The sequence below is a fragment of the Sceloporus occidentalis genome, unplaced genomic scaffold (genome assembly GCF_023333645.1).
Source record: "Sceloporus occidentalis isolate IW3139 unplaced genomic scaffold, rSceOcc1.0.p SCAF_4, whole genome shotgun sequence".
In the NCBI taxonomy this organism is placed as follows: Eukaryota; Metazoa; Chordata; class Lepidosauria; order Squamata; family Phrynosomatidae; genus Sceloporus; species Sceloporus occidentalis.
Window position 1 is genome coordinate 203452944 of NW_028316984.1, and position 17998 is coordinate 203470941.

At 44.1% G+C, this 17998-nt stretch overlaps 1 protein-coding gene and 1 non-coding gene across 3 annotated transcripts in view; both read left to right on the top strand.

Annotated features, from left to right (window-relative positions):
- Positions 1 to 16303, top strand: part of PRPF39 (pre-mRNA processing factor 39) — a 41610-nt gene extending 25307 nt beyond the window's left edge. For both annotated transcript variants that reach the window (XM_089522979.1, XM_089522978.1), the window contains 9 exons: positions 163 to 331; positions 1877 to 1984; positions 8265 to 8429; positions 8752 to 8878; positions 10078 to 10346; positions 11518 to 11702; positions 12167 to 12241; positions 14037 to 14157; positions 15523 to 16303. In XM_089522979.1, coding sequence (XP_089379105.1) covers positions 163 to 331; positions 1877 to 1984; positions 8265 to 8429; positions 8752 to 8878; positions 10078 to 10346; positions 11518 to 11702; positions 12167 to 12241; positions 14037 to 14157; positions 15523 to 15579 — 1276 coding nt within the window. In that variant the 3' untranslated portion in view covers positions 15580 to 16303. The remainder of the gene's footprint in view (positions 1 to 162; positions 332 to 1876; positions 1985 to 8264; positions 8430 to 8751; positions 8879 to 10077; positions 10347 to 11517; positions 11703 to 12166; positions 12242 to 14036; positions 14158 to 15522) is intronic.
- On the top strand, positions 10410 to 10493 carry LOC149315335 (small nucleolar RNA SNORD127). Its single transcript, XR_016281193.1, has one exon. It is a non-coding gene; the product is annotated as a small nucleolar RNA SNORD127 (small nucleolar RNA).
- Positions 16304 to 17998: the final 1695 nt, after the last annotated feature.

Sequence of the window (17998 nt, forward strand, 5' to 3'; positions counted from 1 at the left end):
CTGCATGTTTTGTTCACTGCTCAGTGAATCTTGAGTGCCCTTCTTTCAGACTAGTGCAAATGCTGCCTTCTGGATTCTTCCAATCTGTAGGGAAAAGTGGGGTTGGCTATAATATAATATAGCAAGCATGACATGGTGTGACTGTCCTTTGTTGCATTGTAGGTTCAAAGAGCATGTGCAAAACAATCTACCCCGGGATATTCTTTCCACTGAGCAGTTTATTCAGCTGCGCAGGGAACTGGCTTCTGCTGCCAGTAGCCATAATGGGGAAGAAGCACCCCCTGGAGATGACCTCCCTTCTGGAACTGAAGATATAACTGACCCTGCAAAGGTAACTTTTGAATAATGGACATGTTTGTAAGTAACCTATCTTATCTCCAAAGCATTGGAGAGAGTGTTATAATAGTTTTGTTGGGGAATAGTGTCATGCCAGTGGGCCTGTTGCTTGTAGAAAAGGACATACTTGGAAGTTATTGCAAAATATGGCTTAAACAGAATTTCTACCTCTTCCTAGAGCAGACCCACAGAATCAGTGTTAACTTACTGTGCATTAGTTGATTCACTGGGTCTACTTTAGATGGCACCAGCAGGTGGATTTAGGCCTAAATCTGCATTCACTTTGGGTTTCAGAGTCTGCCAGCTGTGGTGCTTTGCTTCCTGGCTTTGAAGTCAGTGAGTGCCTGGTCCCTCAGCCAGACTGGATCAGGATTATTATAGTCCTAGTTGTAGGTGTGCTGAAAGAGCATTCCATGATTCGGCCTGGGATAGATGCTGATTAAGTATCCTCCTGATCACTTCTTGCTTTGCCACTTAAAGGGTGGTCAGTAGTGCCCTCCTCTCTGAAGCCTTTCTGAAAGGTGATTGCTCTACTACCCTTACCCTGTGGGAAGGGCCAGCTGATTATGTGGTGGGTCAGGTGCCACCACTTTCAGGCATCCTCTGTATCCTGTGGGGAATGGTTTTTGACTTTCCCCGGTGGCCTCTTCTATATTCCAGCAGAAAAGGCTGAGGGTGCATTGGTTAATGCCTGGTATAACCACAAGACCCTCTTGCCGTCTTTTCCATGTAACTGCCAAACACTCCCCATCCTTTTTGTCAAGTCTGGAAGCTGAGGAGGTAGCAAAATGATCTGCAGCTTAAGGGAGTCTTCTCTGTTAGCTCAGCAAGGAGGCTCACTCTGATCATGCTTTCCAGATGGCAGTGCCAGCACTTGCCCTGGCGGATGGGATTGTGGGGGGTTAGGGGTCCATACTTCCATTGAGGTTGGAAGAAGGAGCAGGCTTGATACTAGAAACATTTTAGCGAACAGAGGCTTGGCATGCCTGCAGAACCTAGGAAAGAGAGAGTATTAGTCTTCAGAGCAGGCACAAATCCATGGTTTGGACCACTTGAGGTTCTCTGTAATTTCTGTTTGGTTTCAGACAGAATAGAGCTGTAAAGCTCTGTGTGTATGTGTTTCAGACACAGTTAGGCCAGTGTGCCATGCACATAACATTACTAACTTTGCCAAGGTTTTCCCCTGCTCTGTAATGGCAGATGGCCATACTGAATGAGCAGCCATTCACTTGCTGTCGAATTACATACTTGTTTGCTGTCCCAAGTGCAGCTGAGTGTTCATTCTTATAAGTGAGAGGGCTAGAAGCTTGTTCTTGGTTTTAGCCTTAAGGGGTTTTTGTTGTTGTTGTTGCAGGGACATTCTACACCTTCTAGATTATGTACCAGAGGTAGTGTTGAGAATCAGTGTGTTCCACACCTTGGATCTCCCCTTGCACTTAGGTGTGTGTACTTGGTTCAGAAGGGGCTGCAGTAAGCAATTCCAGACAGATGACTATCTCTCTACATTTTGTTGAAAACTCCCTTTTTTGTGTGTCTTTAGCTGATCACTGAAATAGAAAACATGCGGCACAGAATAATTGAGATTCATCAAGAAATGTTCAACCACAATGAGCATGAAGTCAGCAAGAGGTGGACCTTTGAAGAAGGGGTGAGTTTGTTTGAATTATCCTACTATTCAGTTCAGTGGAGGATGCTTTGGACTCTATCTGGAAACTGCAGAAGAGGGATATGTGACACAGGGGCACATTCTAGTTTTGGTACTTGGGTCTGGTGTACTCTAGTACCATGGAGTTGGGATTTCTACACATCAGGACTTTTTCAGGCACAATGCTAACATTCTTATGCCAGCAAACTTGCCTTTTTTATGCTTTCAGAAATGTTTTGTGTTACTCAAGCAGTTAACTATCAGTCATAGAATCATAGATTTAAAATTATTATTATTATTATTATTATTATTATTATTATTATTAATCTTTATTTATAAAGCGCTGTAAATTTACACAGCGCTGTACATACAATCTTTTTAATTAGACGGTTCCCTGCCCTCAGGCTTACAGTCTAAAAAGACATGACACAAAAGGAGAAGGAGTGGTGGTGGGGAAGGGGATGAGGTCCAGCAGTCTTCTCTACCTCCGAGGCCTGGACCAAGGCAGATGGACTGGAGGGAGGACTTGCAAGGGAAAGTGAGCAATAACACTTCATGGCAGGACCTGAGCCAGTCAGACCCTGACAGGGTCACTACTTTAATCAAAAAGCACAGGAGTCATCACCTTAATGGAAAAAGCAGTCAAAGATTGTGAAAAATGAGAGTGCTGCCCATGGTCAGTTATTCCTTAAAAAAACATAATCACAAAATATTAGCAGCAGACTTGATTTGTTGTTGTCTTAACTGCCCTTGAGGCAATCCTGAGTCCTGGCAGCCCTGTGGATGAGACATCTCCAAGGCTCCCTGTCTTCTACGGCTCTGCCCAGGTCCTGCAAATTCATGCCCATGAGCTCCTTAACAGAGTCCATCCATCTAGCATGCAACCTTTCTCTCTTTCTATATCCCTCCTTTCATGCTAAGTACAAAAGCTATTTGTTATTAATTTGCCTTTGTTCCGCCAAATAGGTGTAGTGGCATTGGGCTAATCCGGGCGCAATACAAGGTGTTGGTTATTACCTTTAAAGCCCTACATGGCTTGGGCCTGAGTTACTTGCTGAAATGCCTCTCCCTGCATAATCCGCCCTGCACTCTCAGAACATCTGGGAAGAACTTGCTAGAATTACAAACGACTAGATTAGTCTCAACTTCCCAAAGAGCTTTCACCATAGCGGCTCCAAAATTGTAGAACAGTCTCCCAGAAGAGATCCATCTTATTACCTCCTTGGATGCTTTTAAGAGGGCAGTTAAGACGTATCTCCCACCTGACTTAGGATAAGAAATATCGTTCCATTTTTGACTAAGATTTGAATATCTATTCTTCTCTCGCTTTTTGATAGAACCTGTTTTAAAGGAACTATTTGTAAATTGTTATTGTATTTTATTCTTGTGTTTTGTATGTTTTATTGGGTTGTAATCCCGCCTCGATCCATCTGGGAGAGGCGGGAAAATATAAATAAAATTTTATTATTTTATTGTTAGATTATTATAAAATCATGACTGCCTTCAATTGCTGTTGCTTTTACTCAAGTTGAAACGGCTTCAACTTCAAGAGGTTGTCCGTGGGAGAGGGCTTGCTCTGCTGTAGGACTAAGAGATGGCAACAAGGCACTAAATGAATAATAATAATAATAATAATAATTTATTTCTATACCGCTTTTCCGCAGTGATCAAAGTGGTGTACATAGTAAAATTATTAAAACAACATAAAATATGTACAAAATGTGAGAGGTCTCACCTGCATATTTTTAGCTGACAAGATGTTTGTCTGTGGTCAGCTGAGAGGCATGCTAGCATGCTGCCTGCTCTGTGTGTGTGTGTCCTTGGAAGGGTGTGTTATTAATTTGCCTTTGTTCCGCCAAGCAGGTGTTGTGCCATTGGGCTAATCCGCATTTTCTTTCAGGCATGCAAGCCCTGGCCTTCTCAAAGTGCCTTTGCACAACAGTGCCACCTCCACCAAGGAGTCCCCACACCGAAAGCACTTGTTTTGAAAGTGTACCATGGCAAATGTGCTAGCTTTCTGCAGAGGGAAGAGTTCAGCCTGAGGGGACTCTCTGAGAAGCGGCCCTCTGTGTTGTGTGAATCCTGTGGGACTGTTTGCACCTGATCATCTCCACTCGCAGTGGCAGTTTCATACAGCAATACAGTTCTGCTGCGTTTTGGGTGGAGGCAGCCTTCTTTGTGGCTCAGTTAGGGAACACTCCCCTCTCCTTCCAATACGCTTTGTGGGCACTCCCTTTCCCTGGTGAAAGAAATACTGCTTAGTTTCTCATGTCTGACATAGGCAAGATTGCTGTCGTCTCTCCTTTCCTTTTTGGAATACTTGCTTGATATGCTTTCTTTCCCTTCAGGGGTCTTTTCATGATGGATGTGTATGCTGATTTACTCATTTGATTAGACTTATATCACCCCTGTCTCCCAGGATGGATTCCACTCCTTTCTTGCCTTTTTCGGCCATGGGGGCCTGTTTGGCATAATTAAGATTGTGGTATAATTAAGCAAGTGATTTTGGAAGGAAGGAGAGATGTCCTAGCGCATCAGGCTTAGCACCATTCTACCACATCTTGAAGAGTCTTCCTCTCGAGACTCTTGCTCCTCCATTTTTCTTGATGGTTTAGCAAGTATCAAGTTGAGTTTTTTTCGGTGTGCAAATTGTAGAGACATTATTTTAGAAAACTGATCCCTGGATGAGGAGACATGAAAGCCACTGCTTATGCTTAGCCCAGCAGATTGTGACCATTTTGAGAAGGCAGCAAAAGGTCACATGTCCTCCACCAGGAGAGAACCATTGTTTTTAGAAAGCTCTGTTTCTTGCCCTGTCAAAAAGGTCAATTCAGGGGCTGATACTGCTGTTTCTTTGGTAGAAAGTCACATGCCCCTGCTGTTTATAATGTAATGTGTGGCTAGGGGTATACAGACTCCTATAAGCACAAAGGAGCTAGTAGCAGGAAAAGGTCTGGTGGGAGGTGATTTGTTCTTGTTTACTACCCTCAAGTTGATCCTGACTCTTGGTGACTCCCTGTCCTCCACTGCTCAGCTCAGGTCCTGTAAATTCATGCCCATGACCTCCATTTGGTATGTGGTCCTCCTCTCTTTCTACTACCCTCAACCTTTCCCAGCATTGTTGTCTTTTCCATTGAGTCGTGCCTTCTCATGATGTGGCCAGAGTATGACAGCCGCAGTTTGGTCATCTTTGCCTCCAGGGAAATTTTTGGCTTGACCTGTCCAAGGACCCATTGGTTTGTCTTTTTGACCATCCATGGGACCCTCAGCACTATTCTCCAGCACCACATCTGTTTTCTTCACTGTCTAGCTCTCATCCCTACATAGTGATGGGGAAAATGGTGGCTTGGACAATCCTAATATTTCATGTTCAGTTGTATATCTTTACTCTTTAGGATCTGTTCTAGTTTTTTCACAGCTGCCCTCCCTATTCCTATTCTTTTTCCTGAGAGTATGAAGGTGCTCACGCAGTGCCTGTCTGCCACATGTAGGTTTTCTCCCCTTCCAGACGTCACAGGCTTAGCCTCCCTTGCAGTGTTCCTTCTTCTCAAGAGCAGGGCAAGGTATGTCTGTGATGTTGCCTCAGTGTATTCTGCAGGTGGGGAGGCTTCCCTTGCAGACAGAGACAAGAGTGTGCTGGTGGTTCACTCCCTGGCCAAGTCAGAATGCCAGGCGCATGAGGCACAGCCCGCGTTCCTTGGCACTGGCAGCCTGCCTTTTCCTCTCCCTTTCTGCCCCCCAGCTGACTTAAGACAAATTTAATCTCCTTGTAACATCTTTCATAAAGCTTGTTTGTCGATATGGTGCATGCTGAAGGCCAAATTGAGGTCCCGTTGCTTTTGTGCAAGGCCACAGTGTAGGGACACCTCAAGGCAAATGAATGCCATAGGTGTAGATAATCTTGAGTAACTTGGGTGTGTTTCCAAATCCCTTTGTACTCCTCCTAGTTTTTTCTGCAGTCAACATAATTTCATTAATGATTTTTGTCCTATACTGCTAGTGTGTAACTTTCCCCTTAAAAAGGCATTTGAATAGAGTACATGAAAGATGGATTTAGAGAGTTTAAACTCATGAGTTGTAGCCACCATGTGAAACAGATTAAGCCTAGCATGTGACTTTCCCAGGGCAGTTTATTTATTTATTTGTTGTGTGATAATGTGCCAAAGCGTTCAGCTACATCTCTTCATGTGAAATCCAGTTCTGTCGGCGTGACACAGAATTAAATGACTCATTTAATTAAAAACATGCATAAACCGTTCTCCAAGGAAGCTCAAAGTAGGGCAAGCATGTGGTTTTAAGGAATCAAAGTGTCTTGCCGTTTAAACCAGTTTTCTTATTATACATTTGATATGCATTCAGCGCACATGCCAACTCACTGCCATAGCAATGGAAACCTATTGGCTTGTGATTGCACACATCTTCATGCAGTTTAGGAGCAATACCCAGCCTTTTGAGGTTACTATCTTTTATGCCTTTGGCTCTAAAATACTTTTTTGGTTTGGAATAAACAAGGTAGCAGAAATCAATAGGTTTCCTTTTGGTTTCCTCTGCACATCTGTACGGACCCAAAGGAAGAACATTTGGAAGTTCCCAGAAGCAGGGCCTGGGCGGAATGGTCTCCCTCTCTGTAAGAGAAAGTAAGGGCACCTTCCAGCCAAAACTGATGATACTTAACTCCTGTTAATGTCAGTTGGAGGTAAAAGTATAGGTCTAGGCCTCCTGCCCCCTTTGAAGTTTTACCATTAGTAGCCTTTTGCCTTTCACTGCTTGTGTTTGTTTGACAGATGAGTCAGAAATGCCTTGAAGCCACACAACAACCATGATTGCTTCTTATTAAAGTGAAATTTTATGATCACTGTATTTGCAAAGACATACAGAGATTTAAAAAAGTTACATGTTTTATCTCCAATATGGTGAATGTATGTGCAAGATTTATAATTCTTTCAGAAATCCTGGACACAACTGCTAGTCACCAATTCCCACACCTAGACTCCCAAGATACAAGAATCATAGAGTAGGAAGGGATCACAAGGGCCATTTAGTCCAGTCCCCTGCCATGGAGGAATACATCATTGAAGCACTCCCAAGGTATAGTTTTCCAGTCTCTGTTAAAAGATCTCCAAAGAAGGAGAGACTACCAGCCTCTGAGACAGTCTGTTTCACTGTTGATCAGCTCTGACAGTCAAGAAGTTCTTCCTGATATTTACAGTAGGTGGAATCTCTTGTAATTTGGATCCACTTGTTTGTGCCCTGATCTCTGGTCTCTAGAAGAACAACTTGCTCCATCTTCTACAGATTTCTGAAGAAGTCTATCACGTCACCTCTTAGTCTTCTCATCAGACTAAAAGTGTCCAGCTCCCTAAGCCTTCATCTCTTGGGAGTCCTTGACCACTGTCTGTTCTGTCTGGGACTTCTGGGAGTTGAAATCCAGTGACATGTTTGAGTACTGAGTGAAAAAGTCTGGTGGTATGACTGGGCAAGAAGCAACTCCCTGACTGCAAGACACTCTTCAGAGCCTCCCAAGTGAAGAACCTTTCCCTGCTGCTTTGTTACCAGTCTTCTTTCTCAGCCTGGGAGCTTCTGCCAGCTAAGCAGGACATCTGCCACTGACCCTTGGCCCTTTCCCATCCATGTGGCATTCAGGAAAATATGATTGTCAGTGGACTGAATGACAACTGCTGATGACTTAAGAATGCTGTAGGATTTGCTGCTACATTGTGTGTAGCACAAATGCGGGTACAAAGGTGACTGTGTGCATTAATGTGGTCTCACGATAATAAATCATCCATTTTGTTGTGTTGATAATTGCCATCAAGTCAACTTTGACTTACAGTGGTCCTACGAATGAGAGATCTCAAAAGCCCTGCTCAAGTCTTGCAGAATCAGGGTAGTCATGGCTATCCATCTGTAATATGGTCTCTCTCTTTTCCTACTGCCTTCTACCTTCAAAAGCATTATTGTCCTTTCTAGTGAGACATGCCTTCTTACAATATGTCTAAAGTACGAAAGCCTCAGTTTGGTCATCTTGGGTTCTAGGGAGAGTTGAGGTTTGATTTGCCCAATGATTTATATCGCCCTTCCCCCTCCCACCCAAACTGGGACCCTGTGCTACACTCTATAATTCATTTATACAGAAATATGTAATCAATTAACGTGTTCATTAGATTAATTGGCCTTGAGGTAGTGAAAAGCTCATGTTTCTTGTATTCTGGCAAATGGAAGTTTCTCTTGAAGCTGTTACGTAATGACTTCTTTTCGTTCCCTTGCTCCACATCCCTTTTAGATCAAGCGTCCTTACTTTCATGTCAAACCCTTGGAGAAAACCCAGCTGAAGAATTGGAAGGAGTACTTGGACTTTGAGATTGAGAATGGGACGCACGAGCGAGTGGTGGTTCTCTTTGAGCGCTGCGTGATCTCCTGTGCCCTCTATGAGGAGTTCTGGATCAAGGTATGGGGCGCTTTCCCTGCTCACGGCTCTTACCCTTTGCAAACATTGATGATCAGTGACTAACCTTCTGTACTCTTGTTTGAATGTTGTTCATGTATAACTATATCTGTTGCATTAGGAGATGGTCTGCTTGCAACCAGATTTGACAGCTGCATATGCCAACTTCGTTGCCTCTCTTCGTCCTTCCTTACAGAAACTAGTCTAATGGTTCAATAAAGGTGCTGAATGGGTTTAAACACAAGAATTTTATAGTTCTCTCAAGTATTTAGCGACCCAGAGTAAGGTGGGAATCATTCAGTCTCTGCTCTGTCTTCAAATGCAGTATGCCAAGTACATGGAGAACCACAGCATCGAAGGGGTGAGGCATGTCTACAGCCGGGCCTGCACAATACACCTCTCCAAGAAACCCATGGTGCACCTGCTCTGGGCTGCATTTGAAGAACAGCAAGGTGAGGGGAAGGAGGAAGAGGGAGGTGTGTACCCAGGTACCCTTGGAGGGATGGAAGGAGGGAGGGAGGGAGGGAGGGGTGCCATTCTGTGAAACAAAACAGTCAGTACTAGATCTTTGTAGGCCAGGGAATGTCCCATTCCTGCTTATTTGAGGAAGTTAGATACCGCCTCTCACCAGGTTGCCTTGTAACAAGAACAAGGGTGAAAATAAAAATGTAGACAGATAAGCACCTTTCTTCATAGAGTCACACAGCCTTCCCAATCTCTCCCCACCTCAAAGCGGGGGGCGGGGGGGGGGTAAAATATAGACCAGGATGTACTGCTGTGTCTTCTCCTTAGAATTCACGGTCAGTGCAACCACAATACAGAAGCCAAAGTGGTGTGTGGGCTAGCCACTTGTTGTTTGTAGTTGCCACTGTCCTCTGCCGGCTTCCTTCTCCTATTGTTTTTTGGTTTCTCTGAAGTGGGTAGAAATGTGCCAATGGTCTCAAATGGAGACAGTGTTTTTAGTCCTCCTTTGCACTGGGGGGTGGAAGAGGATTTTTCTGTACTTCTCAGAAAAGGCTCTTCTTGTTACTTCTGGAGCTGTAGCAAAAGTGGGCATATATGTTTGGTGTGTATGTGTCTTTGTCTGATTACTTGAGCAATGGGCACCCTGGATACATTATTTTGCCTAGCCTTTTTTGTGGCTGCAAGGAAGAGAGGGGGCCTTTCTCCTTCACTATGAAGAGCCCTGCTCAGATCTATTCCATACCAGGATAGAGCCTGGTAATTTGGGATACTGTTGTGTCTTTCTAACTTTACAGACTCAGAGCTGCTAGCAGGAACTTACTGTAAACTATCATAGAATCATAAAATGATAGAGTTGGAAGAGACCACAAGGGCCACTCAGTCCAACCCCCTGCCATGCAGGAAATCCCAATCAACAGTATCTGGGCTTGTGGGCTGGCTTAATGACAATTCTCTTGACAATGCAGTGGGGCAATGATCCTCCTCTCTTTGCAAGTCTGCATAGGTTTTCCAAGGGTTTAGAGATGGTGATACTTTTTTTATAAACCGCAGCTTCCAGAGTCCCCCAGCCATGCCTTGGGGTGCTGGAAAGGGAACTGTACAGAACTGCTCAAGGGCTGGGCAGGCTCCCTTCAGTTTGGTATCTCTGACAGCCTTCCCACTCTCTTCCCCTTTTTCCTGCTTCTAGGGAATATCAACGAGGCCAGAAGGATTTTGAAGATCTTTGAGGAGAATGTTTCAGGATTGGCCATGATTCGCTTGCGGAGAGTTAGTTTAGAACGGAGACATGGGAACATGGAAGAGGCCGAGCACCTGCTCCAGGAAGCTGTGAAGAATGCCAAGTCAAGCTACGAAGCCTCCTTCTTTGCTGTCAAGCTCGCACGGCACCTCTTCAAAATCCAGAAGAGTCTCCCCAAAGCCAGGAAGGTCCTCTTGGAGGCCATTGACCGAGACAGGGTACGTCATTTCCAGCTGGTTGACTGGGCAGCTGCCTTCTTGCTGCCTCCTTGCCAAAAGCTCTGGCAACTGTGATGACTCCCCTTGACCCTGCAGTGCCTTTTTCTGCCCTGTGGAGACACCAGTCCCTCTAAACTGATGTTGCCTGGCTTGTTGGCCCTCTTGACAGCACTGCCTGACCCTTTCCAGTTCTTAGCTCCCCTTCCAAAGCAGAGTTAGCTTGGCATGGAAAGCAGCTGGCAATGGGCACATAAAGGGTGGTAAATTTTGGTCGTAAGTGAGGCTGGAGGTGCAAGCACACAGAACCTGGGCTGGCAGTATGGATGGAGGAGACAGGGCTCCCAAAGCTACATGTAATCTCTTCTGAAACACTTCTGAAAACCAACACCAGGGCTTGTGAAATCCTGTGAGGATAATGAAATGCCTGCAGCACAGTACTTACATTTAAAGCAGGGTAATAATAATTATAGTAACTATAATAATTATAGTAATTATTATTTATAATGCCCTTTCCACCAAAGGGCAGAACATCAAACATATATAATCAAAAATGGACGCTCAGACACCACACTATAAAATGCTAAAATACTATGCCAAAATACTAAAACAAACTTCTTATCAGTCACTACCCATCTCAGCAATCTGGAAAATCAAAGAGGAAGGTCTTCAACCCTTTGTGAAAGTGGATGAGAACCTTCTCAACCCGGAGGTGCAAAGGAAGTATGTTCCACAAATACACATCCAAATCCTGAAAGGCTCACAGCCTTGATACACATTGGTGGATCTGCTTGTTTGCCCCCCACCTCCCACCCCCAACTCTTCAGTGATGATAGAGGGAAAGGAATAAAAAAGTTACATTCTGGCCTCTGTTATGTAAGAATCCTTGGGACTCAAGGCATCTTGCAAAGTACAACACAGCTAAAAATGTACCAGATGTAAAAATTAAAATATAATTAAACTATTCACTACTACATTAAAAAAATACACTTAAAACATAAAAAGTAATGTGTTGCACAAAAGTATCTCAGATTCCAGCTGCTCCTTTGCCATGAAACCCATTGAAGGTGGTGGTCACTGTGTCATGACTGAACTCCTAAATAGGTTTCAGCTGAATATTTCTGTGTGGGTTTCTGTCTTCTTACCTACCTATTTATCTGTTTATTTTGCATAGGATAACCCAAAGCTTTACCTCAATTTGCTGGAAGTAGAGTATAATGGAGACCTGAAGCAGAATGAGGAAAACATCATTGCATGTTTTGACAAAGCCATCAGTGGAACTTTGGCTGTAAAAATGAGAATCATATTTTCTCAGCGGAAAGTGGAATTTCTTGAGGACTTTGGCATGGATGTGAACAAGTGAGGTTTTAACTGTATTTTCATCAGCCTTAAGGAGGGTATTGTTGATGCTGAAGTACGAACATTAGCGTGGTAATGACATCTAGGCTGTAAAGGTGGGGTATGACTGGAGTCTGCTCCTCCCAGGAGATCTGCAGAAATTCTGAACCTAGTTTTTAAAAAGCAACAACAAACAAACCCTCAAGCAATAAGTGCAGTTTGCAATCAATGTAAGGAGGTTTATGCATTTGAATCCAAGTGGTTTCAAGATCCCCACTGAAAGGTCTGTTGAGTTACTAGTGCCAGCATCCTATTTGGAAGAGCTACTAAATCTGAGCACTAAAGCAGCTTGTGAAATATGAGTGTGCGGCTGCTGAGACCTTGGATGGATCTGCCTAGAGTTGGGGAACCCCAACTGTCAGAGAGGAAAGTCTAACCTGCAAATGCATGTTCTACCCCCTCTCCTCTCCTTTTTTTATTTGCAGGCTTTTGGATGCCTATGAAGAGCATCAAGCCCTTCTAAAGGAACAAGAATCTTTAAAAAGGAAAGCAGAAAATGGGTAAGTGATTTTTGTGTGTGTGGCTGAGACATACATGGTTGCTTTTTGAGGTGGCATAGAATCACAGTTGGACCACAAGGGCTATACAATCCAACCCCGTTCTGCCATACAGGAACACTATTCAAAGCACCCCCGACAGATGGCCATTCAGCCTCTGCTTCAAAACCTCCAAAGAAGGAGACTGCATCACCCTCCAAGGCAGCATCTTTCACTCTCTAACAGCACTGACTGTCAGGAAGTTCCTCCTGAGATTTAGGTGGAATCTCTTCTCCTGTAGTTTGAATCTATTGTTTCTTCTCCTAGTTTCTGGAGCCATGGAAAAGAAGCCTGTTCCCTTTTCGATATGACATTCCTTCAAGTATTTAAACAGTGCTATCATGTCCCCTCATAACAACAACAACAACAACAATTTTATTTATATCCCACCTCACCATGTGGATCTTAACCTTCTCCAGGCTAAACATCCCCAGCTCCCTAAGCCATTCCTCATAGGGCTTTATGGCTTTCAGAACTTTCACCCTTTTGGTCGCCCTCCAAAATGTCAAGGTGTCCTTGGGTATTTCTTTAAAGACTTAGCCATGATCTCTCTCCAGCATAGGGCCAAAACACACTGCATAAATAATCCAGTTTGACACCATTTTAACTGTCCTGACTCAGTACTAGGAAATTCTGGGAACTAGTTTTGTGAGACATTTGGGCTTCTCTGTAAATGAACTCTGGTGCCACAGCTGACTACAATTCCCAGAATTTTCTAGCACTGAGCCAGGGCCATGAAAGTGGTGTCAAACTGGATTTTTCTGTGGCTGATGGGGTCTTGCATAACCCTTGCAGGTGGGAAAGGAAGCTCTTGGGGAGCAGGGCGGTGGCATGCATTCACCAACTCAGTGGCAACTAGTGTAAATGGCAATAGTAGGATGGGTTTTGCTTGTCCTTTCTGTATCAGACCTGGAAAATGACAGGCAGAAGCAGACTGGATTTAAAACACCAGTGTACTTAATAGCATCCGAGGCAGCAGGAATGAACCACATCCGAGCCTTGAGTTCCTTCCACTATGGAGCCCTTTCCCATGCTCTGGCTGGAAGGCGGGATTTATTTTTGCACGCCAAGCCTTTGGTGGAAGTCAAATGCTATCAAAATCTTCATATTTGAGAGAAATAATTAAAACTGATCCAATCACAGATACAAATCATTATTTGTTGGCATGCTGAGAAAGTAACTTTTTTACATGCTGGATTCTGGGAAGAGGACCTCCTTGTGCCTAGAATGCTGGTAAATGAGAATCATGAGCTGATTCTTCTGTTTCTCCTTTTCTTTAGACAGAGTTTCTAGCATTTAATAGTGGAAACTGGCTACAGAAAAAGAAAAACAGGAGTATCAGCTTGTGAAGAAGAGTTTTCTCAAAATGCATCAGCAGGACAAATAAAAGCCTTTTTAACAATAGCACAGCTTAACATTTTCTTTCACAAAAACACCGGAGTACATCTCTCATTTTTCAGCATTTCACTGTGTTTTTGTCCGCTTTGGCTCTCCTCAGTGCACACAGTGCCACAGTCAAGGATGCCCCCTCACCCATCACCAGCCACCGACCTTTGGAAGCGAGAGGGGAAAGTGCTTTTGGAGCCAAGTGGGACATTTGTGGGTCTTGGATAGCATGTGGCCCACTCTGACCCCTCCAGGTTCATTGCCCTACTCAGATAGTTGTCCCTCATTTTCTGCCAGTGGAAATGGAGGGCCATTCCTCAGAGGCAGCATGCTGAACCTCTTGAATTAAAACACGCTTATTTATATCTTGCAGCTGCGAGGATCCAGACGAGAAGCGTGCCCACATCGATGAGGCAGGGCTTGCGTCTGGGCAGATGGGAGATGGCGACATGCAGGCAAACCAGGCCGCCTACAACTACAACGCTTGGTATCAGGTGAGCATCTCCCACTTCAAGCTCAGCACTTGGAAGACGTTTTGTTCCGGCCTCCACATCTTGCAGGTTTTGCATGTGGAAAATACAGATGTGTTTCAGTAGAGGAAGGTTCAGGTTTCTCGTGCTCATGTTTGGTTTCATGGTTTATAATGCTTTATTTCAGAGGATCCCAAAACCTGGTCCTCCAGATGTTTTGAATTTCAGTTCCCCAGCCAGTTTAATCAACAGGCAGGAATTCTGGGAGGAAAAGTCTAAAACTTCCAGAGGACCAGTTTAGAAATCACTGCTTTATATCTTTAGTATATCTTATAGTGTCTACAGTTGGCCCCCCACATTTGCGGCTTTGAATTTTGTGGATTTGATCACCTGTGGGTTTAATTAATATGTTCTTTCTAGGAATCTCTTAAGTCCTCCAGCGTAACTCTGCAATATGTTGTCCATAGAGTTGTGCTGGAGGAGTTAGAGATTACTTGAGAAATGACTTCTCTAGGCATTTGTAGGTCTTCCCTCATGATTCTGTGATCAACTTCTGGCAGATGCTGACCATAGAGTTCCACTGGTGTACCTGGAGATTCCTAGAAAGGTGTTCTCTCCGGTAAAAAGAATAGTGTATTTTTATTTGTGGTTTTTCCACGTTCATCCCTAACCCCAGCAAATGAGGAAGGACTACTCTACAGTGGACCCTTGTTATACGCTGGGGTTTGGTTCCAAGATCCCCCGTGTATAACAAAATCCGTGTATGCTCAAGTCCCATTAAATATAATGACACAGCAAAATGGTGTCCCTTATGAAAAATGGAAAATCAAAGTAGATTTATACTTTTATGCAACATTTTCAAACCGTGGATGCTTGAATCCGTGTATAAAAAATCTGTGTATAAGAAGGGCCAACTGTATTTTGTTTTGTTCTGCATTACATGTTTGTGTGTATGTTTTATTGTATTTTAATACTGTATTTAAGGGCCAAAACAGACTGCAGAACTAATCCATCTTGATACCACTTTTAGCTGCCCTGGCTCAGTGCTGGGCACTTTTGGGAACTGTAGTTTATTGTGGCACCAGAGTTCTCTAATAGAGAAAGCTAAATGCCTCACAAAACTACAGTTCCCATAATTCTGTAACATTGAGCCAGGGCAGTTAAAGTGGTTTCAAGATGGATTATTTCTGCAGTCCGTTTTGGCCCTTAGTGTTTTATATTATTTGGATTCCAGTACTTGCAAATGTTCCATTTTTGTAATAAATGGCTAGAATGTACATGGATGGCACTATATACATAAACAATAATAATCAGTGAATGGTTTTGTACCAGCGCAGGACGTGCTGCTCCTTGATGTAACCTCCTATTTTCCTCTTCTTCTTCTTCCAGTACAACTACCCAAACGCATGGAATTACGGACAATATTACCAGACCTCCTCCACCTGAGCAGAAGCATCCAAGCGGCAGAAATGGCAGGTGGAAGTGTTTTGTTATTCTAATTAATTTTTCAAAAAGAAATAGGGGATGTGAGCCAACCCTCCTTGATCCTTTTCTGTCTTTTCTGCATGTGCAATGAGGTGATGATGTCCACAGGGTTCTTGTGACAGACTCATGATGTGTTGGTTGATACGTTGCTCTGCACCCAGTTTACCAGGATATTTGACTTTCCCCGATTCCAAAATTGTCAGAAAAAGAGACAGGCCAGTTTGCCAGTTTCTGATCTGTGGAGAGTGTCCAAATGTGCATCATCTTTACGAAATGCTGGCCAAAACACAACCTGCCCTGCCGCGTTCTCAAAGTGGCTGGAGCAGGCTCTCCTCTCCTCCCCTTTCTTACCCTTTTGTTGGGAAGTAAAATGTCCTCCAAGTCCCCTTCCCTGCCCCGCTCTCTCATCTGGGCCTGTTTAGCTTGACCAGTTTACAATTGTGGCACCCGAAAGCTGTGAGATGCTGAAGGGGGGGTGGTGGGGGTGGTGGTGGTGCTGCCTAACAGGTGGGGCATAATTTGATTTATTCTGTTTTTTAATGTGACTAAAATGAAGTGTGTTGCTCTAGAACCATGCTGTGTTTTGGGTGGATTTTTGTATTGGATTTTTTCATGTGCAAGTTCAGAATTATTTTTTCTTTTTGTTCAAATGACTTTTTGTAATAAAAATAAATTCTGTAAGAAACTGACCCATTATTTTTCTGTTCAGAGAGACTTGTTCACTTGGCAAGGATTTTTTCAACTGTTCCTAGGTTTACTTTCAGGTTGTTGCTGTCCTGAGCCATTTTCCCAGCTGTTTCAGATTTGTGGAACACTTGGATGGGTGGATCTTGCCTTTGTATGCTTTATTGTATTCTCTTGTCCTTTTGTAAGCCACCTTTAGTCCCACTTGGAGAGAAAGATGTGATATAAATAAAGTAATGGATGGGTGAGTTCCCACAGCTACTCTTGGGCGTACCAACTCAGGGTTTCCTCTTCATCCAGAACTGTCCCTCAGTGTCGCTGGCTCCATCCTGGCCTCCGAGGGGGAGAGAAAGGTAGGCTACAGGATGGAGCCATCGGGCCTCCCTAAAGGACAGCCTTCCCAGAAGGCATCCTACTCCATCCTGGCCTCTGAGGGGGAGAGAAAGGTAGGCCAATGCCATCAGGCCTATCCTTAAGATACAGAGCCCTCCATCTGCCTTGGTCCAGGCCTCAGATTCCCTTCCCCACAACCATTCCCTTTTCTTTTTGTGTTGTGTCTTCTTAGATTGGAAGCCTGAAGGCAGGGAACTGTCTAATTAAAAAGATTGTATGTACAGCGTTGTGTAAATTTACAGCGCTATATAAATAAAGCTTAATAGTAGTAGTAGTAGTAGTAATAATAATAATAATAATAATAATAATAATAATAATAATAATAGTGCAGCCTCTCTCTTTCCAGGGTCCTACCTATAAACATCTTTTAACAGGACAACCACACACTTGGACCAACTCGGATACCAACAACAGTGGGATTCAGGTTCACATCCAAGTAACACTCTCACAGAAAAGACTTACGGATGACCTGAATAGATTAGAAAGCTGGGCCAAAACCAACAAAATGAACTTCAGTAGGGAGGAATCATGCTGGAGGACCTTCAGATGCCTAGAGAAGGAACGTCTAGGTTCTCCAGCACAACTCTATGGTCAACCTCTGCCCAAGTTCCACTGGAGGATCTAGAGATTCCTAGAGAGAATATTAATCAAAACCACAAATAAAGTTGCAACCTTATCTTAAAGGCTCGACAGACCGCCCCAAAAGGGCAGTCTATAGCCACCTGTTTTTAGGGTGCAAGGAGGCTGCAGCAACCAAACGCTGCGGCCTCCATTAGGACTAAAAAGAGCCCACTAAAAGCATGTTCTTTTTAGTCCAGGTGCCATTGGCACCCTTATGGGCAGCGATGACACACACACGACGGCATGGTGACATTTGGCTGCTGCGCCGTGCCTGTGTCATGGTGGCCCCTATGTGGATGGGGATGCGCCATGGATGGTGCCATCGGTGCATGGTAGGGCTCGGGAGAGTGCAGACGCTTCGCATTCCCAAGCCCTAAAATTGGCCCTTTCCAGCAGTCTGTACCAGGCCTCAGTTATTTTTAAGATAATGTAATAACCCTGATTTTAAGAAACCCATCAGAATGTTCCCAGTGGTCCCCAAACTGCGCAGTTTAAGGGATTCTGGACTTCAACGCCCAGAATCCCAGACTGTTGGCCAACTTGGCTGAGGCTCCTGGGAACTGAAGTCCAAAATCTCTTAAAGGACAAAGTTTGGGGATCACTTTTCTAGACTGTTAGACCAGGGGACAAGCAGCAGTCTCCTGCTGCCTCAGCATCCAACGCGTAGCAAAGGCAGCACTTA